General features: G+C 41.0%; 1 protein-coding gene across 8 annotated transcripts in view; it reads right to left on the bottom strand.

The window, feature by feature from the left end:
• Nucleotides 1–387: 387 nt before the first annotated feature.
• HERC1 (HECT and RLD domain containing E3 ubiquitin protein ligase family member 1) overlaps nt 388–27,162 on the bottom strand; it is a 215,408-nt gene continuing 188,633 nt past the window's right edge. For all 8 annotated transcript variants that reach the window (XM_075897632.1, XM_075897638.1, XM_075897635.1 and 5 more), the window contains 18 exons: nt 25,743–26,036; nt 18,886–18,951; nt 18,681–18,806; nt 17,810–17,948; nt 16,427–16,608; nt 10,857–11,012; nt 10,261–10,383; nt 9,480–9,582; nt 8,296–8,465; nt 7,137–7,275; nt 5,088–5,257; nt 4,494–4,663; nt 3,860–4,025; nt 3,275–3,351; nt 2,586–2,838; nt 2,187–2,339; nt 1,535–1,840; nt 388–643 (listed from right to left, as the gene is read on the bottom strand). In XM_075897632.1, the coding sequence (XP_075753747.1) occupies nt 458–643; nt 1,535–1,840; nt 2,187–2,339; nt 2,586–2,838; nt 3,275–3,351; nt 3,860–4,025; nt 4,494–4,663; nt 5,088–5,257; nt 7,137–7,275; nt 8,296–8,465; nt 9,480–9,582; nt 10,261–10,383; nt 10,857–11,012; nt 16,427–16,608; nt 17,810–17,948; nt 18,681–18,806; nt 18,886–18,951; nt 25,743–26,036 (2,979 nt within the window). In that variant the 3' untranslated portion in view covers nt 388–457. The remainder of the gene's footprint in view (nt 644–1,534; nt 1,841–2,186; nt 2,340–2,585; nt 2,839–3,274; nt 3,352–3,859; nt 4,026–4,493; nt 4,664–5,087; nt 5,258–7,136; nt 7,276–8,295; nt 8,466–9,479; nt 9,583–10,260; nt 10,384–10,856; nt 11,013–16,426; nt 16,609–17,809; nt 17,949–18,680; nt 18,807–18,885; nt 18,952–25,742; nt 26,037–27,162) is intronic.

The raw sequence follows: 27,162 nt of genomic DNA, 5'->3' as shown, positions 1-27,162 counted from the left end.
GAACCCTGAACAGGCAATTCAAATTAAAACAAAATAAATATATGAATATTCATGTAAAACTGTTCTTGCTAATGAACAATTATACACAATGTACAACTCTTCATGTTCACTGGTGGGGAGGGGCTTACAAATGTACCATTCTCAACAAAAAATGCACCAAAATGGCTCCATGCAAAATTATCAAAAGTGACCAAAATATGGGGGGGGGGGGGGGGGAGAAAAAAAAAAAACTTACTGACTGCACTTTTTTGGGTTTTTTTGTTTTTTTTAAACAATCACCAAAAAATAAAGACATCTAATTTGTTGTTACATTTAGAGTAACTAAAACGTGGCCACTGCTTATTAATGTCTGTTTATGCTCCTAAAACATCTATGGTTACCATAAAATTGTGTCAACATTGAATTGGACTCAGGGCACTATCTGTAATAAAAGGAAGATGATTTTGTTCACAGAAAGTTAATAATCTGTATCTGAGCCTTCTGCATTGTCCACATTGCGTGAGAGCATGTAATTGTCCATATCTATAGACCTGCAATTATTGATTGCATAGCGCAAACGCTCTGCCATGATTAGCTGACTGGAGTATGGTGGGAGCCTCAGCTGAAAGAAACACGTCTGTGAGGTAGGCAAGCTGTCATAAGGCTGTGGAAATAGACAAAAAGTAGGACATAGTTAAAAGTGCAAAGGAAATTGAAAGGTGTAGCACATTCATCGTTTCTTCCTGCCCAAGAAACAACTTTAAAAAAATGGTACACCACACACACCCTGAATAAGTTATCAAATCAATGAGCAGTAAACAATTCCTAGACAAAAAGACATGTTTTATAAACATGTTTCCCACCACTACCCTCTTATGAGTGTCTTCATACATGTTAACAGGGAGGAGAAAAGTGTTCTAACTGCACTGTGAATAATTCGTTTTCATGACGATCTTTCTATAAACTAGCTCTAAACATATTTAAGATTTAGAACAAATCTAAGAAATGGTTGCATTAGAAGCTACTGAGCTGCAACACTATTTCTTGGGATAAAGTGTGTATACAGTGGGCTTCCACATGGGTACGAGGGTGATTTTTGGTGGCTGTTGACATTCAAACAGCTCCATGTCTATTTTCTCTTTTCCCAAGTCATTCTATAATGTCGTATTATTGAGAATGAGTTCAGAGATGGAGCATAAACAAAACTCCATTAAGTCTACTAAATCAGAAAACGTATTGCAGTAGGAAATGACTGTCAGATTAAATATAGTGCAATAGTTCAGTGTTGTTTAGCCACCAGCCTCAACTTCACCTAATAATTACATTTACATCTTCATATGTTCAAAGTATTCACTGAATTATGCTAAAATTCACACAATGTTATGGAATTATTATATAACACTATTATAGAATTAAATCACATGGCTCTAACAGTCAAACTCATTCCACAATGCATAGTGTCTCAGGACTTCATGTTGGTAAAAGGAGCCAAATTTCAACAAAGGATTGATTAAAATGGTCAGAAATGAACATATTTAAAAAAATAGCATCTTACCCTATCAACCTTCATTATTTGGAATCGCTGAGAGATATCAGCAGTGTTTGCTGGCAATCGAGATCTTCCTGACACAAACCTCATGAAAAGGACTCTTTCCTCATTTGAAAACTCTTCCAGGGTGTGCCAGAACCACTGAACTAACTGATGCTGTTCATCAACCTCTCTGTACCGCACAACTTTCTTCAGGACCTCAACTGAGATTTCTGGCATTCCACAAACCATTTGTTCCAATTGCTTAGCAGTCAGAAGAGACAACAAGGGAACTGGAACAATCCAAGACATTCCCTCCCGCACAGCAGCCACCTATAATACAAAAAGAATGGTTACTGAGTCGTTATTATTTTGGATCCTTAGCAATCTTCATGCAAAGCTAAGACTTTGAGACTGAATACTCATGTGGATGAACAGCCTAAGCACTCCAGCTCCTGCCTGCAGCCCCACTCCCGGAGAGCTGGCTGCGGTCCCTTCACTGTGGGGATGGTAGCTTGTATATAACTGTTCATGGTAACTGATAAACCCAGGCTTGTTGGTCATTTAAACAGTTACACTTTTACATCCCTACTGTAAACCAAAACCTTTGTTATTCCTGGCTTATCATGATGGTCAATATCCAATTAACAAAATAGGTAAGGTTCAGTGACATTCTCACCTGACGATCAATTTCATGAAGTCGGTACTCAATTGCCCTCTCCACATATTCTTTCCTGTTTGAAAAAGTAAGTGGGATACTGTTCCCACCAGGGATTATGGGAACCATTTTACCATCAGCACTTTGGCCAACAAAGGAATCTAGAGGAATCATCTATTAACAGAAAAGAAAATATTGTTCAAGGTAAGACATGTGGGTAAAGTATTGAATTACAATTACTGTACATCACTTGGCAACAACTGACTATCAGTCATGCCCATCTAAGGCAGTTATGAAGTGTCTTTTACCTTACAATGAGCCACATCCATTTTTTAAAATTAGTATGTTGTCATTAAGATCAGCCTATAAAAACAACTGGGTCCGGAAGATTTGGAGAAGGAGTTTATTTTCATTTCATACCTCATGGAAATTCTCTTCAGTAATCCCACTGTCTTCAATGTGAAGAATGCTGTTGAGGGTCTGCACATACAGCAGGTCTACCTCCTCTAAATCCTCCAAAGTAAGTGGGATACAACAAAGTTGCTTCCAGACCATTGGAGCCAAATGAAGATCTAAAGGCTTCTTGGTACGAATAGCGACACCCATCAAAATGCCTAAGAATTTAAACTGCATCAGGTGTTCATCTAAACAGGCTGAAGAGTTAAAAAGAAACCTAAAAGAAAATAGAAACAGTGTAAAGGCTCCAACAAAATTCACTTTTCACTTCATATGGCTACAAGCTAAACAGCAGCTATTTGTAGGGCAAGATCCCCAAGTTTACCACAGCAGCATTAATTCTGAAGGCTGCCAGGGTTAAAATGGATCCAGCCAAAAGCTAGAGCATATTCAGTGTTGCTTTACTTTACTCTCCAGCAAACCGAGTTGTTAGTCTTACCTACTGAGAATGCCTGCAGGTGCATCCTGTTCTGGCCTGGTCCCCTCCCACACCTTGAAATAACCCCTACCTACAGGAGTGTGGATAAAAGCAACTGTTCCAGAATGGAGCAATCAAGAAACTTCAACATTTGTCAAACATCTGTTCTAAGACCTTTTTTCTTCTATTTTGTTAGCAAGTGTCCTGTAATAAGACGAAATGCTATCCAACTTACCTATCCCTATTGTAGCCTACTTCTGCGGTAGCATTTGGAGAAGGAATAAGCAGGTCCACCACACCAGTTTCCAGTTCCTTAAAAATAAAAAAGTGTTTCTTAAACATTATAGCTCAGCACATGGCATTAACTTAATGATAATGTTGCCAAAAAAACATCTTAAAAGGGATTTTTTTCCCAAAAGGAAATCAGCACATGGTAAGTATAACTAGAAGAAAATAACAGATTAATATAAGAACCAAAAATCTGTTTCCTATTTGTGATGGGATTTTATTTAAATTGATTTTGCTGCATTTCCAAGGCTAGCAAAGAATAGCTACGCACATACTTCAACAATAGCCTTTAAATGGCACCATCACAAAGAGGTAATATGCTATGCAAGATCTATTGTCCTCCTCCCACATCATGGAAGATGCACTGTTGCCCTAGTGTAGCCTCAGAACTGCTGCCACTTGATGGAGGTATCCAGTGCACCAGATGAGAAGATTTGGCCTAAAGTGCTACATAACAGGAAATTGTCATAGGAAACAAAAAAGAAAGAGTGCTTGAAAGAAATAGTTAAGGTATTTACAGCATGTGTCATACCTGGCACATTTCTGTAATAGTGTCATCAAACACCCCCCCGGCATCATCGGCTCCTTCTCCAACCAATTTCACTTTCCAAGCACGGGATGGTAGGCGAAGGTCTGAAGCATTCAGCTTTACCACTTGTCTTGCTATTTGTACAAAAATAGGCTTACATTTCCGACCTCTTCGAAGAAAAAGAAAGCGACAGAAAATGTAATTTATAGAAAGATCACTTGTATACTCTAAAGTCTTGTCTGCACAGTGGGGTAATGTGCACTACAGGGTGATTTCTAAAGCTCATTAACACATCATGTGTTAATTGGTCCACATAAACCCTTCCTAGTGCTTACTAAGGGTTCCTTGGTACACTTTAATAGAAAGTACATGAGAACGCCTTAGGTGCATTATACCAATGAATGCAAAATATATCTGTGTACTTCAGAAATTTCACTCCATACCACGTATTAATCCACTGTCTTGTAAAGCTGTCCTACATACCCATGGTGTCCAACCAATTCTGAAGCTATAGCAAACTAGCCACACTCAACTGGCCAAATAACCACCGTGGCTAGTGTGTTGGCTATATACTGATAGTGATAGAAATTCAGTCCTTCCTGAATGTTTGCAGAAACACTATGGTGCCAATACTAACCTGGTCGATATTCTTTTTACAGTAATTTGAGGCCCATAGTTCTTCCCCTGAACCATGGTTTTTCCTATGGAGCGTACCATGGGAAGTGTGTAGACTCTTGGTGCCAATAATGGTCTTAGCTGTCCTTGGACTATGCCCCATGTTCCAGCATTGTAATGAGATGTGCTGTTCTGTAATACAGCAGCATATTCATAAACATAGTATGCTTTAAATATTCATATTAATTCAAATATTTCTGGAATAAGAATCTCCATCATTAATACAGCCTGAACTTTCCTCCTAATAGTTGGTGAAAACTGATGAAAATACAGGAAAGCTACATAAATTATTTTGGTCTTAACAGAATGTTACAAAATATCTCTCACCAATTATAAATGTTAGGCTAATGGGTTCGCGACACTAAGACACTGAAAGATGTACTTAAATCAGAATTTATTAAAACTATTTTTGGGAGAATGAGTTAATGAGGGTTTTATGTTCTACAGACAACAAAAACAAGAAAGCACTATTACCATAATTTAATTTTGAGGGCGAAAACTCTGGTGACAAGGCACAAAAATACATTTGTTAACTCTTTTCAAGATAATGTTTTACCTGGTTATTGGGGCTGAGATTAAGTAATCTCCAGGAAGAGTACATGAGGTCTGAAAAATGGTACAGAAGTCTGAGTCTTGCTCTCACAGTATGAATACTCATTTCCTTCAGTGCACCATACTGTGGTGGAATGGCATCAGGTAAACCAAGCTGTAAAGGCACCGATACACCTGCACAGAAAACAGACTAAATTATTCCATAAAAGTATCTAATCTCTTTAAGATCATGACAAAATGCCTGTAGGCTTCTGTGCAAGCAGTTTTGGGCCTTAATAGACAATAAGATATATTATTTCACACACGTTTTCTCTCTAATAATATCATGGGACTAACACGGCTACAACAATAATGCATGCAAATGTTAATAGGTTCTTGCCTCCAAGTGTTATACTACCCAGGGCCAGCTCTAGGTTTTTTACCGCCCCAAGCAAAAAGATTTTTGACTGCCCCTCCCTCCCTGGTCCCAATTCTGCAGGACAGGCACTGAGGAGGAAAGCGCCCCTTTCACCTTGCGGCTCTGACTCCCACCACGCCCTCCAGCCAAACCCAGCCTACGTCCTGTCTCCCCCCACACACATCCTGCCCCTCTCCCCCACCTACTCACCGAACCCAGTTTCCACCTTCTCTCCCCTCCCAGGCAAACCCTACCCCTCAGTGACGGGACCCAGTCTGCCCTCAAACTAATCCACCCTGCGCCCTCTCTTCCCTCCCAGCCAAACCCGATTCCCCTCCCCTCCGACCGGACCCAGTCTGCTCCCCTCTCCCACCTACCCCCACTGACCGAACTCCATCTCCTTTCCCTCTCCCCACCAAACCCTCGTGTCCCTTCCCCACAGCATGCACGGAAACGTCAGAGCGCCCTGGGGGAGGAGTGAAAGGGGGACATGCACGGACACAGCCGGGAAATATAACGGGCACCTCTTCTCCCCCCCCCTCCCAAATCTCTGAGCTGGGGCAGGCGAGGCTCCCTCCAGTGGCTCCTTTGTGCCAGACCAACCAGATCGGGCTGCAAAGTAGCTTTCCCCTCTCCCCAGCCTAAGCACCTCTGCTTGAATCATCCTGGCCCAGGCAGGGCCTTTCTTCTGCCCAGCCCCACTAAGGCTGCAGCTCTCCCCTCCCTCCGACCAACACTGAGGTAGAGAAAAGGGGGAGAGAGAGTCGCCCCCCATTTGCCAATGTGTGCTACCCCCTCCCCTCCACACACACACTCCTGCGAACTCCTGGGCCAAGGGCGCCTGCTCTAGCCGGAGGGGTCACTAGTAAGTGCAAGTCAGGTGGAGAGAGGACTACAGGCACCTGGCTCGCAGCGCGGTCCCTGGCTGCAGTGACCCAGGCTGCTCCTTGCCCAGCCCCAGATCTCTCTGTGCAGCCTACCCCGCACAGCCCAGGGAGAGCGGCTCGCCCACCAGGGCCGTAGCGCTCCAGCGCCGCTGCTGTTCTCAAAGCCCATGGTGCGCCCCCCTGCACGTCAGGCCACACTGGCTGGTGCCAGTCAGAGGAGCACGAACGATCCCCGGGCGCCGGAGTCTGCTTCATAGGAGGCTTCCTCGGGCATTTCCCGCCCCGCAGCTGCTGGGTGCTGGGCAGTGGCAGCTGCGCCGGAAAGGCGACCTGAGCAGCGTGTGGCCGGTGCTCCTGTCGCCGCTGTCCCGCCCCGCCCTACTCAGCCACAACGCCCTCTCACGCTAACTAGAGGGTGCACTTTTCTCCCCAGTGCCGAGGGAACACAGCAAGGCAGTCCCAGAACCGTGATGTCATGGCGCCTCAACCACTGCTGCGGAGCTGCGAGCGTGACTTGGTCCATGCACCCCGCCTGCGGCCGCCCACCACCCCACCTGTTGCCTTGGGCAGCCACAGCGGTAAGATTCAGGAGTTCTCCGGCCAGTGTCTCTCAGGGGCGACCGGAATGCTGCCCCTGGCAACATGCCACCCCAAGCATGTGCTTGGTTTGCTGGTGCCTAGAGCCGGCCCTGATACTACCCAGAGAGACATGCGCTAAAAGCTCATGAAAGCAGAATAAAGTCATAACAAGCAATCATCTATTTTTCACCTGGAGCTCTTGGTGGGACAGGAGGGGCAGTCCATGCAGCACTGTGACAACGTCCTGCTGAGATCTGTCGAATATTCTTTCCTTGTAGAACAGTTATTAAGGTTGGCTCTCTGACATGGTTGGTATGGCCCAGTCCAAGCTAGCAATTTACAGCAGATTTAAAAAAGGATGCATCATAAAGTTCTAACACCATCAAAAATTAGACATGATGTACTGTATGTATAAAAGTTAAAAATCACTTCAGCAGAAGACATAAAACTAAGTGTCTTTCAAAATTCAGACTGTATTTCTTAAAACCAAACAAATATTTCCTTTGCCACAAAAACACAATACTTTCACTACAGAGAAAGCCTAAGACTTTCCCTTTAGGGATTAATTTAACATAGTCACCATAGTCATAGCTCACCCTAACAAAATGACAAAGTACAAATCTCTCTATCATTTTCAAAAGACCAGCTGCACACACTTCAAGCTTGCTGCTTAAATCTGAAAATGGTCATGATGACATCCCATAAATTCAACAGCCTCATGAATAGGCAATGGTTTGACAGGTAGAGTGGAGTCATGGGATATTTTTTGGGTGATGGACTAAAGCAGCTCAATAACTACTAGGGATGTGTGACAGTCATGGTGTAACCGCTGAAAATATCTGTAGTTACATGGGTAACATGTGGGCGGCAGTCAGCTTCCCAGGAGCCAATGCGTGCGTGGGGAGAGCCAGCAGCTCATGCCTGCCCCCCTCCTCTCTGCGCTGCTGCCTCTGGTACCAGTTCCCACCTGTTCCAGACCATGAAGATTTGCTGATAACTACATCTGGTCACAATGCTCAAATCTGACATTTCTGGTTGAAATTTAGATGGAATTTTTAGTTTGTTTTCAGGTTTCAAGCTAGTTGTAAAAGTTTTACTTTACAAAATTGCATAAGAAATGTTGAGATATTAGTAAAAACTTTTTAAAGAAAGCATGATATTTTCATCCTGTTTTCAATCTCTATTATAACATTTCAATCTCTATTACAACATTTTAATTTGGGGGAGGCGAAAGAGTGCCAATACTGAATTTTTTTTCCTTTACTTACTTTTCACCAAAAGATTCCATGTGTATCTAGGAAGCAATACTTGTCATTATGAACACCTGAAAAACATGATATTGTACACACCTGCCCTTCCGAGTTGCTACCCCAAGCATACACATCACCAGATGATGATAAAGCTAATGTATGCTCTGCTCCTACAGCTATATCTTCAATGAAGATTCCTGAGAGCACTGGAACTTGCTGTGGTCTGTTATGATTTCGAGCTCGGCCCTCAGGCAAGCCAATCAGTCGATCTAAAATTTCACAAAAAAATTTCTCATGTAGTATATAAACACTACAGTCCTTTCTAAGGGTTAATATTATTATGAGGAGAGATGGATAGTATTCTTTTAAGATATGAAATTTGTGTGTGTTAAGCTTGATACAGCCAAGCACACTTATTGGTGCTAGATTGAATAGTGATTTTGTGATGCAGGCTAATGTTCACAAGGGGATAAATTAAAACATTTAACTAATTTTACTTAGAGCCTCAATTCTAGAGATTTATATACAGCCTCTGTAAGTGCATGGTTAACGACAGTAATTGAACACAGGGACAACAATCCATTACCTCCACTCTCATTGAATTTAATCAAGATTCAGGAAAACATTTCAAAGGTTATAGATAAAGAAAATTAGCTTAGTATATGTTAAGTTTGCTTTAATTGAAAAACGGGTATACAGGCAGTCCCTGAGTTACGCGGATCCGACTTATGTCGGATCCGCAGTTATGAACCGTCTCCCTGGTCTGCTGGAGACCAGCAGACCAGGGAGACGGGGAGCAAAGCCTCTGAGGACGCCAGAGCAACTCTGCCTCGGGCTTCCTGTAGTCAGCCGCTGGTCAGTTTCAGCAGCGGCTGAATCTGCATGCCAGTTCCGACTTATATACAGATTCAACTTAAGAACAAACCTACAGTCCCTATCTCGTACGTAACCTGGGGACTGCCTGTATAGCTAATAATCTGAATTTAAGAATGTTTTAAAAAATAATTTGTCTCAAAAAGCCACATTTACACAAGGCTCTAGCACAAATCTAGAGTAACAGTCTATTGTGATTTCATATATTCTTCCTTTTTACATTTAATGACCATATTAATGGCTACACACGAGTGGTGAAAATTATAGAACAATAATTGATACTTATGTAATGTATGGTTAGGCAAGTATAATATGTAAGGGGCAATAAATTTAAAACATTACTGGCTTCTATATATCTTTAAATGTATAAAAGCCTACAAATATAGAACTCTCTTATATGGACAGCTTACCTTGTCCAAAAGTATATACATGACCATCTTTTGTCAATGCCACAGAAAATTGTGTTCCACAGGCAACTTTCTTTATTCCAATTCCACAAAGAATATCCACTTTCTAAGAAGAAAAAAGTGCCAAATATTCCACTATGAGTATACAAATGAAAAGCAGAGGGAAAAAAACTCTTCATTTCCCCCATCCCTCAAAAAAGTGATTATAATACACAGAAATACAAATAGTATATTATAGTTTTAGTCTGGTTCCTGTATTAAGCTTGAAGACGTTCAACAAAGACATTAAGTTCTTGTAAAATTCCATTATCTTAACACATAACTCCATGTTAAATTAGTCGGAATGCATCTATATTCTGAGGTAAAAATTTGTCTTCCTTCAAGCTAGCCTTTAGATTTTCACTATTTCTAGAGCTGCAGAAAGGTGGAGAACTGTGCATCATTTATTATTCTCAGTTTAACAAAACAATGGATAATTGCACTCAGGCAGGAATTTTAAATGCAAGTTGGGTAACTAATTCCCACAAGCTTTTGAAAACTCAAACCTGAGACATTAGTGTTGTAAAAATACCTGCTAGTGATTCACGTAATTCTGCTAGTTAATATATAGCCATGGTAAAGTCTTCAAATGCAGCTAAGTCTCACTGAAAATTACTTTAGCTTTTTTGAAAATTTACATCAGATTAAAAAAAATGAAAAAAAAATCAGAAGTTGAAAACTTGCAACCATACATTAACAGACAACATGAAATTATTCAAAAGATATTTCTGGTACAAATTCTAACCTGCGGTGAGGACTTTGCTGTAGAGTTTCCCAGACCAAGTTTTCCATAATCTCCATCTCCAAAAGCCCACACCATTGAGCCATCAGTGGACACAACAACAGTATGGTTTAGTCCACAGGCCACCTGGTTAAGTGTAATATAGGTTTAATTTTTTTTTGCCAACTTACTGATATAAAAAAATAAAATGCCATATTACAAAAAACCCCTGAAATCTTTTTCAGACATTTTTTCCTAAACGTTAAATGTTAATACCTTTAAAATTTTATGTACAAGAAACGTAGAAAGATTAATACATTAATCACCCGTAGATAATCTTTAGACAGTTCTTCCCTCACCCAAGCCATAAAACAGCTTTCAAACTATATATCCTTATTGCAGTTCTTTAAACATAATAATGAGCGACTACTGTATTATGGTTAGATATTTGAACACTGAGTATATTAAAATGCTGAGGCAGTAAAAATGATCAACATAAATTATAAAGAGAATTTTTAAACTGGCACTACTAGCAACTTAACATCCTCAGGCATAGGAGCTATTAACAAAACATATTTTGGTCACATAATTGCATGCAAGTAACACTAAAGAAACCATGCCTGTCCAATCTGGTAACCCTCCAGTGCTGTGACTCTTTCAGGAAGTTTCTTGTTGGAAGTGTTTCCTAGACCCAATCGACCATAGTCACCATTTCCAAATGTGAACAGTTTTCCATCTGCTGTCACCACTGCTGAGTGTTTAAAGCCACATGACATCTAGAAGCCAGAATAAATATTCATTTTAAAATGGAATATTAGTGAGACAGTTCAAGAAAAAGGAGAATAGAACTTCATAAATGCAGATCCAATCATTCATTATAAGCTTAAGAGGATAAATACAAAACTTGATTAAGTGAATAAATTACCTGTTTCATATACTTTTTTGTATTTCAATAACAATGTCATAAAATAACTAAGAAATCTGAATACATTTGGAATCAAATAATAATCAAAGACAAAAGAGTTTTTTCCCCCAACCCTCCCAATTCTCAGTTTACACAGTGAAGAAAGGACTTTGAATTCACTTCTTCAATTTGTACCCGGACACCTAGTTGGGATTCTTATTAATATTTCTGAGATTAATTCTTTCAAAAACCATGCTAAATGATTTGCCTTGATTTCCAGTACAGGCAGTCCCCGAGTTACGCGGATCCGACTTTCCGCAGTTACGAACAGGGCTTTTCTCGCCCCGGAGGACGGGAGCAGCGGGACGCCCAGATGCGCCACGGTCCTGCCTCCCGCGTCCTCCAGGGCGAGAAAAGCTGCTCCGCGTCTCCCTGGTATGCTGGGGGGGGGGAGGCTCCCTCAGGCAGACCAGGTAGACAGGAAGCAAAGCATCGGAGGACGCCGGCCGCGGGACAGCCGCGGCGCGTCTGGGCTGTCCCGCTGCCCGCGTCTTTGCTCCCCCCCCCCCCGGAGCCCTTGCCCCCAGCAGACCAGGGAGACGCGGAGCAAAGCCGCAGAGGATGCGGACGGGACTGCAGCGCGTCTCGGCGGTCCCGCCACCCGCGTCTCCCTGGTCTGCTGGGGGGGGGGGGGGAGAGGCAGCTAGTGCACCCCCCCCAGCAGACTAAGCTTTTCTCTCCGACTACTGGGGGTACAGCAGCTGGGGCGCTGCCAGGTTGGTCCCGCAGCGCCGCTCCTTGGCGCTACTGGATCAACCCGGCAGCACCCCAGCTGCTCTACCCCAGGTGTCCCCAAGTCAGCTGCTGCTGAACAAACCTTCAGTCCCTATCTTGTACGTAACCCGGGGACTGACTGTATTACATTACCAGGTCGATTATATACTGTGTAAATTCGCCACCTGTCTTCTGTTCCCCATTTTAGTCGAAAAATAATTACTTCTAAAAAAGAACTGTTTTCAGTTTTTATTTTAAATATTCTCAGGAATTTATTGGCGTTCATGAAATTTTTTTTAAAGAATTCAGAGCAAAAAATCAACTTAATTAAAAATTAACTGTTTTCTGAATGAATATTGGGGCATGATAGGACAAAGAAAGCAGAGATTTACCTAATGCAATATATTAAATTTCTTAATATAATTTTCAATAGTTCAAAATTGGGGGGAAATTATTAAAAATGAAATAATAGCTTTTGTAAAATCCAAGAATTTTTTAGTAAAAAAATTAGTAAAAACTGAAAATGAAGGGTTTTGAAAGGTAAGAAAAGAATTCTCTCTCTCAGTCAAGGATTTAGACACTATTATGCCAGGTTTGTCAAGTAAGATCTCAATACAGTGCATAATATACCAGGTCATCAGACATACTATGTCTGATAAGTCAGCTCATTTCCTACACCAAAAATAAAAAGATAGAAAACTTTTCTAACGAGTCACACTATAGAAGATAAAATGCAATTTTATTTGCAATACTATTCCTGCTCATATACATATCAACTACTTACAGACTAATAATGCAGAATGTTTTGAACTTTTATTTGTAATCTGTGAAATGTGCAATATTAGATATAAGAAATGTATAATTTTTTCCAAAATTAAGACTATTGCTAAAAAGAGTATTTTTAACGGTATTTTCAGAAAAATAGTTCATTTTAGTGATATAAAATAGTAGTAGTCATTATTAGCCAGTCACTACCATATAGATGCACAAAGCTATTTTATATTTCAAGTATACAGAAAAATCAATCACGTCTTATTTGTATAGTGCTTCAATAATTGAAAACAGATGCAGCTAAGCATGAAGATTCAGTTGTCAAGACAGTCAGCACAGTATATCAGTCATATTTACTAACAACTTCAAACCAAAACTGAACCAAATGCTAGCAAATATGATGGTAATTGAAATTAAAATTATGTACTGTCAATTATTCAAGCCAAATACAGATATATTGCACAGATGCAATCAGCATATCTGCCTGTGCTGCAGTCCCTTAGTACAGAAGAGGGAGCTGCCTCAGTGCAATCTTCACAACTTGTCCTCCATTTTGGAATCACTCCTCAACCTGATCTGAAACAGCCTGATTTTCTTGACCTCCAAACATGCTGTGACCCTATTTATCTACCTAGACTTTTTGAAGAGGGAAGGGCATGAAAATGGGCTGATATTTGTGTGGGAAAGAAAACTTTATTGAGATTGATTTTTAATGATTTTGTTATTGTTTGTGTGGGTGCGGACTGGCTGCTGGCTTTGCTTTTTAATGTTATTATATATTTTTTATTTAATTTTATTATATAAATTTGGTTAAAGACATCAACAGCCCAAACCAGCACTTTTTGGATATTGTTACAATAGATATATCAGTATTAATATTTCACAATTTAAGTGAATTTAGAGCTGGTGAAAAATAGGGATGTGAATGACTAGTCGCCTTCCCCTCTTGCTGCCTCTATCAGAAAGAGGCAGAGGAGGGACAGGGGAGGAGAGGATGCTTCAAAGTGCCAGTGCCACATGCAGCCCAGGGCCAGACCCTGGGCTCCATGCAGCACTACCACTTTGCTGGCCTGGGGCTGCACGCAGCATTTCAAAGTGGCAGTGTCATGTGCAGCCCCCAGCTGGCCTGGGCTCCATGCAGTGTTTCAAAGCATCAGCGCTGTATGAAGCCCGGGATCAGTTAGAGACTCCCCCACTGACCCTGGGCACCATGCAGTGCTGCTGGTTTGAAACACCGCAGGGAACATAGGGCCAGCGGGGGACTGCTTGAGTCCCTCTATGGTCCTCTGCTCCCCACAGCACTTTCACCTTTAAAGTGTATCGACAGCAAATTGCATCGACTATTCGATTACCCAATTAATCTAAATTTAATATCCCTAATGAAAAAGGCTAGTTTGACATAACTACGATACCAAATCAAACCAATGATCTAGTACAGTATCCTGTCTTCCAACAATGGAAAGTTTCAGATGCTTCAGAGAGAGTGCACAGAACAGGGCAATTCACTGAGTGATTTCTCTCTTGTCATTTAGCCCAGATTCCAGCAGTCAGAAGTTCATGGGTACCCAGAACATGGAACTGCATCCTTGACTATCTTATCTAACAGCCAGGGACAGACATATCTTCCATGAATTTATCTAATACTTTTTTTAAACTTATAGTTTTGGCCTTCAGAACAGTTGCAACAATGAGTTTCACAGGCTGACTGTGTATTGTGTGGAGAGTTTTTGTTTTTGTATTAAACCTTCTTCCTATCAATTTAATTGGTTCTTGTGAGAAGGGTAAAATAACATTTCACTATTCAACTTTCTCCATGCAGTCTCATAACTGTATGCATCACAATCATATCCCCCACCCCCTCCCATCACCTCAGTTATCTCTCTTCCAAGGTGAACAGGCAGTTTTTAAATCTTTCCTTATATGGAAGCTGTTCCCTATCTCTAATCCTTTTAATAGCCTTCTTCTGTATTTTTCCCCACATAGTATTATTATCAAAGTGCAGAGAGAGCATGGATTTATACAGTGGCACTACAATATTTTCCATCTTATTATTTATACTTTTCCTAACATTGAGACAGCTTTTTTAATTGTTCCTGCACAGTGAGCAGATATTTTTAGAAGATGTCTCCAAGATCTCTTCCCTGAGTGATAACAATCAATTGAGGCCATCATTTTGTAAATATAGTTGGGTCTCTGTTTTCCAATGTGTATTTCTTTACATTTATCAGTGCCGAATTTCATCTATTTTGTTTCCAAGTCACCCAGTCACAATCTGCTTTGGACTTAACTATCTTTAGAAATGTTGTATAGTGTGCAAACTTTGCCTCCTTACTAATGAGGCTCTTTTCCAGATTATTTATGACTATGATGAACTGCATTGGTCACACTACAAATCTCTTGGGATCCTGCTACTCTCCACTGTAAAAACTTTATTCCCCCTTTCTCTTTTCTTTTAACAACTTACTGATTTATTAGCGGACCTTCCTTCTTATCTCAAGACTACCTTTGCTTAAGAGCTTCTGGTGAGGGAACTTGTCAAAGACTTTCTGAAAATCCAAGTATGCTATATCCACTGGATCACCATTGTCCATATATTTGTTGATACTCTTACATAATTTGAATAGTTTGACGAGGCATGTTTTTCATTTATAAAATCCATATCGACTCTTTCCAACATTCTGTTCTTTATGATAGGTTACACCAATATGACTGGTACTGAAGTCAGGCTTACTGCCCTGTAATTGTGAGGATCACCTCTCGAGGCTTTTTAAAAAATGGCCATCACATTAGTGATCTGCCAGTTATCTGCTAGATAGGCTAATTTAAGTGGTAAATTACATATTACTAGTAATAGTTATGTAATTTCACACGAGTTCTTTCAGAACTCTTTGGTGAATATGATGTGGTCCTGATGACTTATTACTATTCAATTTATCCATTTGTTCCAAATCTCCTCTACTGACTTCTCAATCTGAAACAGTTCCTCAGAATGGTTGAAGTATGGGAGTCTCCCTCACCTCCTTAGCAATGAAGACCAATGCAAATAATTCATTTAGCTGCTTTGCAACAGCCTTATGTTCCTTGAGCATTCCATTAATACCCAGTGTGCCAGGACTGGGTCTTCTTAGAAAGAATTTGCTTGGGAATGCTAACCTCCAGGGCTTGACAAAGCCTGGCTGGAAAGATGTATTTGGGGTTGGTCCTGCTTTGCACAGGGGGATGGACTCAAAGGCCTCCTGATGTCTCTTCCAACCCTATGATTCTATTATTCTAAGGCTAAATACCTGCAGGAGCCCTAGAGACTGAAAGGTGCAGCTCAGACGGGAGCAATGGAAACTTCACCAATGCTACTCTACTAGTCCAACTAGACTTTAACCCTTCCCCACTAGTATTGTGAAAATATTTCAGTTTCAAATTCTCATTCAAATGTTCAGACTTCTTGAGACAATTCACAGTACAATCGAGATACAATTAGTGTTAAACACAATGGCGAGTTTTGAGCTCTTGACATTCTAAGCTGGAAGAGTGCTATCAGCTGATGACTTCTTTCATTCATTCCTAACTTGTGCTGAATTCATTTTTTGGCATTGAAGAAAAAGGCTCCACCATCAACCTGTCAATCCACTTGGGAGCCATCTCACGGGAGCCATTCACTTGCCCATCAGCATTTTACAATGAGCTCTACCTAATGTTCCTAGCAGCAACTATCACGTCTACATTTAATAGGTGAATAATATGAACCTGTGCCACTTCTTCTCCTTGTAAGGCCTCTATTTGTCTGGGTCTGCGCTGTCTGTCACTGTTCCCATGGCCAAGTTTACCATAATCTCCATCTCCCCAACTGAAGACCTCGCCACTTTCTGTTAAAGCCATGGAATGTCCATCAGATCCACAAGAGGTCACTAGCTGTGTTACAACAAAACCTTTAACAAAATGAAAAACAAAACCAGAATACGTTAGAAATATAAATTCTATTCTGTTGCATTGTTTAAAATATCCATAACAATTACAATGGAATCAGCTCTGTATATACAACTCCATACACAGTCTCTCTTTTACTGCTGCTCTAAGAAACTTTTCGCTGTCCTCTCCTGTACAAGTAGCAATTCTGGTCTGCCACTGGTTTTCAAATCCTCCTAACTTACCCAAACAAAAAGGTACTCATAATTATTAAGGACTATAATGCCACACTAAGCTCCAAAAGTCCAATTTAATTTATGTAGTACGTAACCCCCATTTAAAAATGAAACAAAGTTTGTGACTGTATTACCTTTAGGCTGTATTATCTGTTATGGAAACATTAAGCCATATTTAGCAAATTATGGAAAACAGGATTTAATGATACAAGAGAGTACCAGCAGACCTTTGATAATATCTGGAAAATGTTTTTAGAACTACATTTTGATATAAATTAAAACTTAGAGAGAAAAAATTATATAGGAAATGAGCATAAGTCACTTGGTTTTAAGTACCTGTCCTTTGACCATGTTTTTTAACCCATGTATTACTTTTTCCAAAATTTCAAACATGATGGACACCAGCAGTCCAAATGCTATTAAAGCTCTCTTCAATGTTGCTACTGTGTTCTTCTATGTGGACAAAGTGCTGTTGTGATAAATTTACTTTTTATTGCCTAAAATCCAGTCAAAATTATATAGTATCTGTGCTATTAGCGGATAACGTTTTCTAAGGAATTATTTATTCATTATCTTGTATTTGTGTCAATCAAGTTATGTGACACAAAGTCCTCTTCTTGAAAGCACTGCCCAAATCCACATGCCAATGTATTGTAACTAAAATGTAATTTATGCTGAACTCTGCAAAAATAAAGTTTGTTTAGGCGTTCAGTTACATAAGTGTATTTCATTTTTCAGTCCTACTTAAAAAAATGATGAATAATGGAGTTTAAAACCATTGCTAATTACAGCTTGAATAAATGAGATGCAAAAATCTAATTATTTGTCCAAATAACATTAATATAAGATCTTCAATAAAGAGAGTAAATAAATTATTTTATTCAGTAAATCTGCAAAGACTTAACATAGACAATTGTCCTTTTAATTTTTGAAATGTGAACTTCTGCCTTACTAACAGAACTAAAATAAAAAATTAAGACAACTTTACCTTGAAGTGCTGAAATAACAGTTAAAACATGAAGATCATCAGAATTTCCTTGGCCCAAACGGCCATAACTCCCTTCTCCACAAGCCAAAACTGTACCGTTCGCTTGAATGACAAAGGTACAGTTCTGACCACAAATAACCTGGTTAAAGAAAGAAATTAAATTGTGCTAATTTTGTCTTTATTCATAACCTGAATTGAAACCATAAAGCATTTCACTACAGAAATAAGTTTGGGAGACCAACAACATATTTCTTAATTTAATCATCTGTGATTTCATTAATTCTGAATTTAGCAGAAAAATGTGTTGTAAACTAAAGGGCTTTTCCCACACAATCACATCATAATAAAATTCTTTTATTGAGAGTTTTGGATGAAGTGAGCCCCTGGAGATCAAAAAATGGCACTACAAACAAAAAGCTCTCTTCATGAACTAGCTATAAAAAGATTCTCCCTTTCTCTGCAAATCTATTTGGTTTGGTAGCATGTTCTCTAGTGACACTTTCAGTATATTTCTTGCAGTAATTTGATTGACTCATTATTTCACCTGGTGCTCCAGCAACAAATTATTTCAGCAAATAATCTTGCAACTAGGATTACATCAAAACTGTACAGATATTTTTATATTATACTCTCTCTAATCCTAAGAAATAATTTTGTCAGTTTTTGAACAGTTTCTTGGTGTGAAATTGACAAGAACAAGGAGAAACCGGATAAAACTTCCATAACTGGGGATAAGTACATTATAGGTTTAGGGTTCTATTTTTTTAAAAATTAGCACCAAGCCCAAATGGGAGCTTGATGGCTATTTTGTACAACAGAAAATAAGGTAATTTGTGAAGAATAAAATGTAAATCTCTCCTAACACTATTACCTGTTGAGCCTGTGAGAATGAAGGTGCTGCTACTGGTATCATGACATTTCTACCAGCCTCTGCTAGCTGCCCATGGCGTCCTGCTCCCCACAGATACACATCACATTTGCCGCCAAGGTGCCAATCCTATGAAACAGCGTAAAAAAGTACTTGATAATTTTGATAATTTTAATACTTTACATTCAATATAATCAATGTTACTAACCTCAGGCCTTGAAGTTGCCCAAGCCATAATCTGTTCATCCATACCATTAATCCATTTACTGTTATCCTAAATGATTTAATAACAGGTATATTAGAGACAGCCCACAATTTGTATATTATTTTTTCAGTTAATAATATTGATTTTCCATCAAACAACAAGCCTTTTCCTTAATGAAAATCAGTTATAGGAATCTATTACTGAATAAACTGCTTTTGAACATAAATGTAAAACAGATTAACTGTGAATAAAAGAAAATTATGTATAAATTATTTTTATAAATTCAATCTTACTCAGTATTAGTCATGTAAACTTGACACACTGTTGTCTTCTGGGGGTTGACTTACTTTTTTCAATCTAACATTTATTATTGTTATCCTAAGAAAAAATTCTGACTCATCAGTGTCTAAACCCACTTATGGTAAAAAGCGTTACTCACCTTGTGCAATGAGTGAAGTTGAGATGGTTGTCCTTGTGGGAGCTCTAGATTAGGTATTTTGGCACCCTGCACTTATAGTTAAGAGATTTTTAGCATTAGTATCAGCATAAGTGGTGTTGGCGGCACATGAGAGAGGCTGACCGCCATGCACCGTCAACTGTCCCTCAGTTCCTTCTCTACCCGACTGAGAATGATCCAAAGCAAAGGGAATGAGGGAGGGCCATGGAGCACCGAGAGGGACAACCACCTCAAAGAACCTCAGTGACTGCACAAGGTGAGAGACCCTCTCTTCTTCGAGTAGCATCCGACATTAGATGACTATACAGCAGTATATTGTAGAAAGTGGGGGTTTGCGATGTATGTGCGCCACTGCTAATATGGACTGTCCAAACTTCGCCCAGGATGTGGAAATGGCTCAAGTAGAATGTATGCAGACCTTTTGAGGAGGAGGAATATTGTTAATTTCATAGCACCAGTGTATGAATTGTAAAATTCAATTAGAGAGTCTTTGTTTGAACATGGGTTCTCCTTTGGATCGTTCAGCAGTGGAGAGAACTAGTTGTGGGGATTTTCTGAATGTCCTTGTTCTCTCTAAGTGAAACCAAGGGAGTTGTCCATGTGTAGCTTTGGGAAAAATACAGGTAAGTAAATGGACTGATTTAAGTGGAAGGGTGATACTATCTTAGGGAGAAATTTGGGGTGGAATCATAGTATGACTTTTTTGGAAATAACATATGGGGGGATCTGCCACGAGAGCAGCTAGCTCAGTTCTACTCTTCTGGTGTAGAAATTGCACTGAGGAAGGATTCCTTCATTGAGAGGTGTAAGACGGAGCATATGGCTAGAGGCTCGAATGGTTTGTCCATAAGCATGCAAAGTACCACATTAAGGTCCCACATTGTAGTAGCTTGTTTTACTGGTGGGAAAGTGTTGCTCCATCCTTACATGAAGCACTTTGTGGTTGTATGTGCATATGAGGTGTATTCGATTTTTTGATGCCTCAGAGATGGCTGCTAAGTATACTGTTACTGAGCTATTAGCAAGATCTTACTGTTTGAGGTTTAGTATATAATCCAAAATCCTTGGTGGTAATGAGACTGAGCAAAGTGACAGGGTCTGTAATGCACACACACTAAATGTGGAAACGGTGCCATAATTCATCAAAATTTTTGGGTATTGGGTTTGCAACCACTGATTGGGATTGATTGTACTTCTTCTGAACATTGTTATTCAAGTCTTACTAGCCCTGGAGGAGCCAAGTTCTGAGTTGATGGACTGTGACTTGTGGGTGGAGAAGTCTGCCCTGTCCTGGGAGAGTAGGTGAGGAATTTGTGGTAGATGTAGAGGGTACACTGACAGTTGGGTTGAGTATGGAAACCAGACGTATCTGGCTCATACAGATGCCATTAAGACGACATGTGCATTGTCTTGCTGTATTCTGTAGAGAACTCAGTGGATGAGAGGTGTGGGAGGAATGCATAGAAGAGGGGAGCATCCCATCTGATGTCTCCCAATGAGCATTTGCCCAGGCCCATTCAGAAGCAGTGTACTGGGTATTTGGTGGTGTTGGCAGTTGTGAAGAGGTCTGTAGCTAGAAAATCTCCCTTGTTGAAATATGGTATTTAATATAGAATCATAGAATACTAGAACTGGAAGGGACCTTGAGAGGTCACTGAGTTCAGTCCCCTGTCCTCACAGCAGGACCAAGCACCTTACCATCCCTGATAGATGTCTATCCAAACTGTTCTTAAATATCTCCAGAGATGGAGATTCCACAACCTCCTTAGGCAACTTGTTTCAGTGTTTAACCACCCTGAAAGTTAGGACATTTTTTCTAATGTCCAACCTAAACCTCCCATGCTGCAGTTTAAGCCCATTATTTCTTGTCCTATGTGTGAGTTCAACTGCCACTAGTGATTCTGGTGGAAGTATCTTCTGAAACTCTCCACAATGGTCTACTTCCTGGGAAGATATATTGCAGAGATATTTATAGGTTGGCTATGCACCATATCCAAAAACGTACAGTTTCCATGAATAATAGATGATTGTGCTATGCCGTGGCAGTTTATATAGTACATCCATGCCATATCGTCTGTGAAAATATTGTTTTGCATGATGGTCACAATTAGGTTGATTAAAGCTTGGGAATGTGGTTGGGGAAGCTCTGCCCTGGTTTGTAACGTGTCCAGTTGTGCACCGATAAAGTCCAGCTTTTGAGTCAGGATGAGATGGGACTTCTGGTACCTTTGGGACCTCTGATATCCTATGGTGTTCATTAATTGCACTGTAAGGATGATGTTGACTCTTGGAGGGATGATACCACTATTAGACAATCATCTAGGTATGGGGATATTTTGCTGCCCGATTTGCATAATTGGGTGGCTGCAACTATGATGATTTTGGGGAAGATTCTTGGCACTGTGCCTAAAGGTAGGACTCAATATTGATGCTGATTGCCTAAGCATAAAACAGAGGAGTTTCCTGTGTGCAGGGTGTATGGTTCTATGAAAATATGCTTCCTGAAGTTCAAAGGATGACAGCCAATCTCCCTGTTGTCAGTGTAACCATTATGAAATGTTGGTGGTGAAGGAATTTGTTCAGTTGACACAAATCCAGGATTTGTGTAAAAAAAAATACCCCAATACCCATATTTTTGGTGTAAGAAAATAGCAGGAATAAAAACCTCATTTCCCTGTGTTGAGGTGAGCAACTTCCTCTTGCAACAGGGTCTTGTGGGAATGGTCCCTGAAGAGGGACTGCAAAGGTAGATGAGTATGTGGGATAGAGGTATATGGGATGGAGTACCCTCTGAGGACTATGTCCAAAACCCATCCATGTGAGGTAAAGTTGCACCAGATGGGTTATTATGGTAACAGCTGGTGTTTACAGCCTACCATTTTTTCAGTGTGCTGAGTTAATGAAAGAGGTCTTGACCAAGATTTCAAAAATGATTGCTTTGAGATAGAAGATTGGAATGAAGATTTCTGTTATGGGGTCTAGTGCCATTGTGGTTGCCTTCGTCTCTGGCGTTGGTCATACGCCCTTTGTGCCTGTGAACAGATATGTTGGGTGTAATACGTTCCCTGTTTTTTCTTTAGTTGATGGATGTACATGCCTAGGATTTTCAGCAAGGAATGAGAATCCTTTAGTAAATGTAGGGATGCATCGGTGGATTCTACAAATAGCTTCTGTCCTTCAAAGGGAAGATTCCTCATCTGTATTTTGCACCTCTTCAGGGAAGCCTGAAAGATGGAGCCAGAAGATACAGCACATCACCATAGCCGTGGCCAAGGATAGAGTTGCTGTGTCCGCCAAGTCCAAGGAGGCCTGCAATACTATCTTCACTATGAGAAAGTCCTCAGCAATGCTGGCCCTGTATTGTTCCCAAGAATCCTCTCAGTTTGTCAATAAAAGTTTTCATGTTATCAAACAGACTGTATGTATATTTTGCAAAGAGCACTGTATAGGTCACTGGAACTGGAAGGAGGCTGTGGAATAGGATTTCCTCCCAAAGATATATAGACTTCCAAGTCTGTGTCAGATGGAGTTGATTTAAACTGTATTTGCTTGTTCCCGTGGTACACAGCCTCATCTATAAGAGAATCAGAAGATGGGTGGGTGAACAAAAATTCTGCCCCATTGGCTGAGACATATTTATTATCTGCCCTCATGGAAGCTAGTGGGATCATGACAGATATCTCTACCACATTACTCTGATGGGATCCATAATGGCCTCATTGATGGGGAGAGATGCTTTTCTGGACAGGGATGCACAAATCATATCTGTAAGTTTGTGTTGGGTCCCTGGTAACTCAGTCGAAGAAATGTCTAGGGAGTGTACCACCCTCTTAGAAACTATTTAAAATCATCCCCAGTAGTTAGTGGTTGGGGGCATTATGGTTTAGTGTGAGAAGGAGGATGAGATGTGTGTATATAACAAGCTTTTTTGTTCAGGTATGTCATCCAGCTTGTCCTGGTCTTTCAACATGAGAAGGAGCAGATGGAGACAGTGACTGAGTAGTGGGAGGTAATGTGGGATTGGGAGTAGCCTGGAGTTGAGCTCTATATTGTGCCCAAGAGCCCCAGAATGGCAAAGTGGATGGTGGGGGCATTCCTTGGGAAGGCTGCCACAGGTGAGATGGAAAAGATGAGGTCTGGTGAGGTTGCTTCGAGGAGGAGTGCCGTGGGGTGCATGGTGTTGCCTCTACCTTCCTCTTCCTCATGAGATGAGAATGGTGGTGATGAGCTATCCAGTGACCAAGGTAGGGCTGAGTGAACGGTGGTATCAGTATCAAGCAACAGGTGCTCCTGGTACTAAGATTAATGTTAACTTGCATGTGTGGTAAATGGTGGCAGTACCACAAACGTCAGTGCCAAGGTAGGCACTGTCTGTTTCAGTGGTGCTGGGGATTTGTGCAACTGCAGATAGTGACGGCGCCTTAGAGGAAGCTGGTGCCAACTTTTTCAGTGCTGATGATCCTGAGCTAGAAGCTTGTCTCTTTGCTCATATACCCAAAGTAGGATCTTGCCCGTCTTTAGTCTTTACCCCCTCAGGATATCTGTGTGCCTGATGTTCCCAGTGCCTCTTGATCCAAGGCAGACGGTACAGACAGTATCGGGGATGCTTTCTTGCTAGCAGAAAGGTTCTCTTTACTTGTTCTCTCTCAGCAGTTGGGAGACTATGTTTTGTAGGCTGCTTGGATTCTGGAGATGGATGACATCCTTGGTCTGAGACCACTGCTGGAGAAGTCTTTCATGGAGGAGATCTGGACTCTAGATCTGAAGCTGGCTTGAGAGATTTCTCCATTAAGAAACTTTTCAGTTGTTCAGCTGCTCACTTGTGCAGCTTCGGTTGTTTAGTCATTCAGCTCTGGGTTTTAGGGACCCTTCTGACAACGTTTTACACTTCTGTGGGGTGTATGCCTCACTCGCACAATGGATGCACTATGAATATCCATCCAAAATCAGGATAGGCAATCTGCAAGACATGCAATGTTTGAATCCCAGGGAGCCTGACATGTTTATTGCTGGGCTCCAACGGAGGCGGCAAAAGGCACAAGGGTTCAAATTCGTTTTTTAAAAAAATAATAATAAAATAATAAAAATAAAAACAGAAAGTAAGGAAATAAAATAAGAAAACTATATAAGAGCTTGAGGTGTGAAAATCAGGGAGTCGCTGAGGTTCCAACCCAAGTTCCCTGTAAGGCTTCGGGCTGCCACGCAGAGAGGTTCCTGGCTGGGGAAGGGCACTCACTCAGCAGAAGCAGCTCCAGACAATGGGCACACTGGTAGGGAAGGGGACATGAGGAGGAGGAAGGGACAGAGTAACACGGGAAGGGGCCAGAGGAAAGGGGAGTTTGGAGTCTGCAGTCTCCCAGCTGAGTGTCTTAGAGAGAAGTTTGATTACAGAGGTCTGATTATAGCAGTTGGGATTGCCTGCAGCTTCCAGTGAAGAAACCCAGCACTCTCCTCTAGCTTCCTGGGCTAGCAGACTGCATGGGGTAAGTGAGGGGGAATAAGGGGTGAGTGGGTGCTGCTGGTGGTGAGGTGGTGGTGGGGAGTTGTTTGTGGTGTGTTCTCCTGTCTTGACTCTCAGCTGGGCTATAGCTGCAAATGTCTGCAACTCCGAGAGGCAAGATTCTATCCTAGCTCCCACATGGACTGGGACGGGGCGGAGGGGGATGATTGAAAGGGATAGATGGGGAAACGAGCGGGAGGGTCGGTGCTGCTGTCTGTGCAGTGAGGTGGAGACAGAGGGGAGTTTGTCTGGGGTGTCTTAACTTGCTTCCATCAGGCAGCAAGAGTCAAACTCTGTGCATCTCAGCACAGCACCTTAGTTGAGCTGCAGACATAGGACTCTCTCTTGGGCTGGGACAGGCTGTATAAGGTGGCACCAAAATTTCAGATGGGTTAAAAGCTTTTAGGCTGCTTTGAATACTGGAACAAAAGGCCTAGGTCATGACATCTGCATGATTACATTTCAAACAAAGTTTACATAGGTGTTAATAGCTTAAGGTAAGAAAGAAAACAGATATTCTGCAAATGGAACTACTCTGAAAAGCTACTTTAAAAATGGCATAATAGGGTGCCATTGCCTTTCAACAACTCCATTTAACATTTTCTCCATGTGTTTTTAAAAAAAAGAATGAATTATCAGCCCTGAAAGCTGTCCCTTGGACTGTCAAAGCCAACCCAAGTTCTCTCTGGTTTATGCAACAATATTGATTCTGCAAATGGAACTTCATTAATTCTGTTGATTTGTGATTAGTCCAGCTCACTTTTCCGTGTTAATTCTGCAGGCTAAGACAACTAACAAAAACTTACTGTAGATAGTAAAACAAATAGATATGACTGAGTACACACAGAGGGAGTAGATTAGCTGCACAGGGAAATACTACTGGCAGAATGTAGTCCATATTACCATTAGAAGCATAAGCTCATCCTCTGGTACAGGCTCCAGATCTGGAACAGTAAAGGATTCTGGAAATTGGACTCCTTTGGCCAGTGCTTCAGCAGCTTTTATCGTAGTAGAAAAACATTCTAACCAGGCCCACTCTGTAGGATTCCAAGCTGAGGGATCAGGGAGGTAACTCTGGTAATGAGGTGGTACTGGTGGATTACACAAAAGCTGATCTAGGTGAAGCCCCACAGCGAGTGAAGCCAGACACTGCATATAAGGGCTATGAACAAGCTGATCTCCACAGACCACATGGGGCTAGAGGGGGAAAAAAAAAATCAATGTCAACACCAAGTTAATGGTATTCTTTTAACACTTCAGAAACAGCAATTCTTCAAAGCTCTTTCTGTAGAAAAAAATTTCCCAGAAAATGCCTTTCTAATAATTTTCACTATGAACCTGGACCATTTGTCAAAGTACCAGACTATGCTCTCATTCATTATTTGAAACAGAAGGTTGTGCCTGGAAAATGGGATGTGCCTGGCATGGGATTACTTCTCATTAAACCATACAAAAAAGAGACAATCACCAGGCAAGCCCCAGCTCCAAGCTTCCCACCTCCATATGCCCTTTTGCTGGCTATGCCCCTTAGGTCAGGGTGTGAGGGAAAAACTGCAGTTCATTGTATCTCTCACTCTGGCTGGGGGACACAGGGGACAAATTAACCTGTATCTGCCTCAGCTGGGGGACATGAATCCCTCCCCCAGCTGTGCCCATAGCTGCTTTGGTGAGTGAGGGCTGGGCTAGTCTTCTCTCTTTGGGGCAATCTACATACTGAACCCCTCATCCCTAGCTCCAACCAGAACAATGATTTAAATGAGGGAAAAACAAAATCTGAGTTAAGGACCCGAGCAACTCCAGGTAAATCTTCTAGTATATATGCAACAAATTGTTTTTGCAGAGAGGAGAGCAATTGCCTAGGCTTATCATTCATTATTCTAGAAGAAGATGGAAAATAACAAGGTCAAATTTAACACTATATTTGAGGGCATTCAAATTAGGCCTCCAAATGACTATTTTGAAAAACATGTGGATACCACAGGAAAATTAAAACAAACAAGGGAGAAAGAGCCTAACTTCCTGAGGTTTTTTTTGGATGGCTGGTTTTGAGTGTGTGTAGGGAAGGGGGAGAAAGCAACCTAAAGAAGTATCAATTTGAGGCTGCTTTATCCGAGTGTTGCAGTTAAAGCAATACAACAATGCAGTAGTGGTGAGGTCAAAGTGAGTTAAAGCAGAACATTTCTAGGATAGCTGAAATACATATGTAAGGCCACAAGAGTTCAGGATCTTGTGGAAGGGGACAAAAATAGGTTGAAACAGCCTGACATGAGAAAAAATGTAAATCTTCTAGAATATGCAAAAGGATAACTGTAAATATGATGTC

The sequence above is a fragment of the Pelodiscus sinensis genome, chromosome 14, assembly GCF_049634645.1.
Source record: "Pelodiscus sinensis isolate JC-2024 chromosome 14, ASM4963464v1, whole genome shotgun sequence".
Classification (NCBI taxonomy): Eukaryota; Metazoa; Chordata; order Testudines; family Trionychidae; genus Pelodiscus; species Pelodiscus sinensis.
Note: the sequence above shows the minus strand (reverse complement) of the source record. Positions and strands in the feature narration are given on the sequence as shown.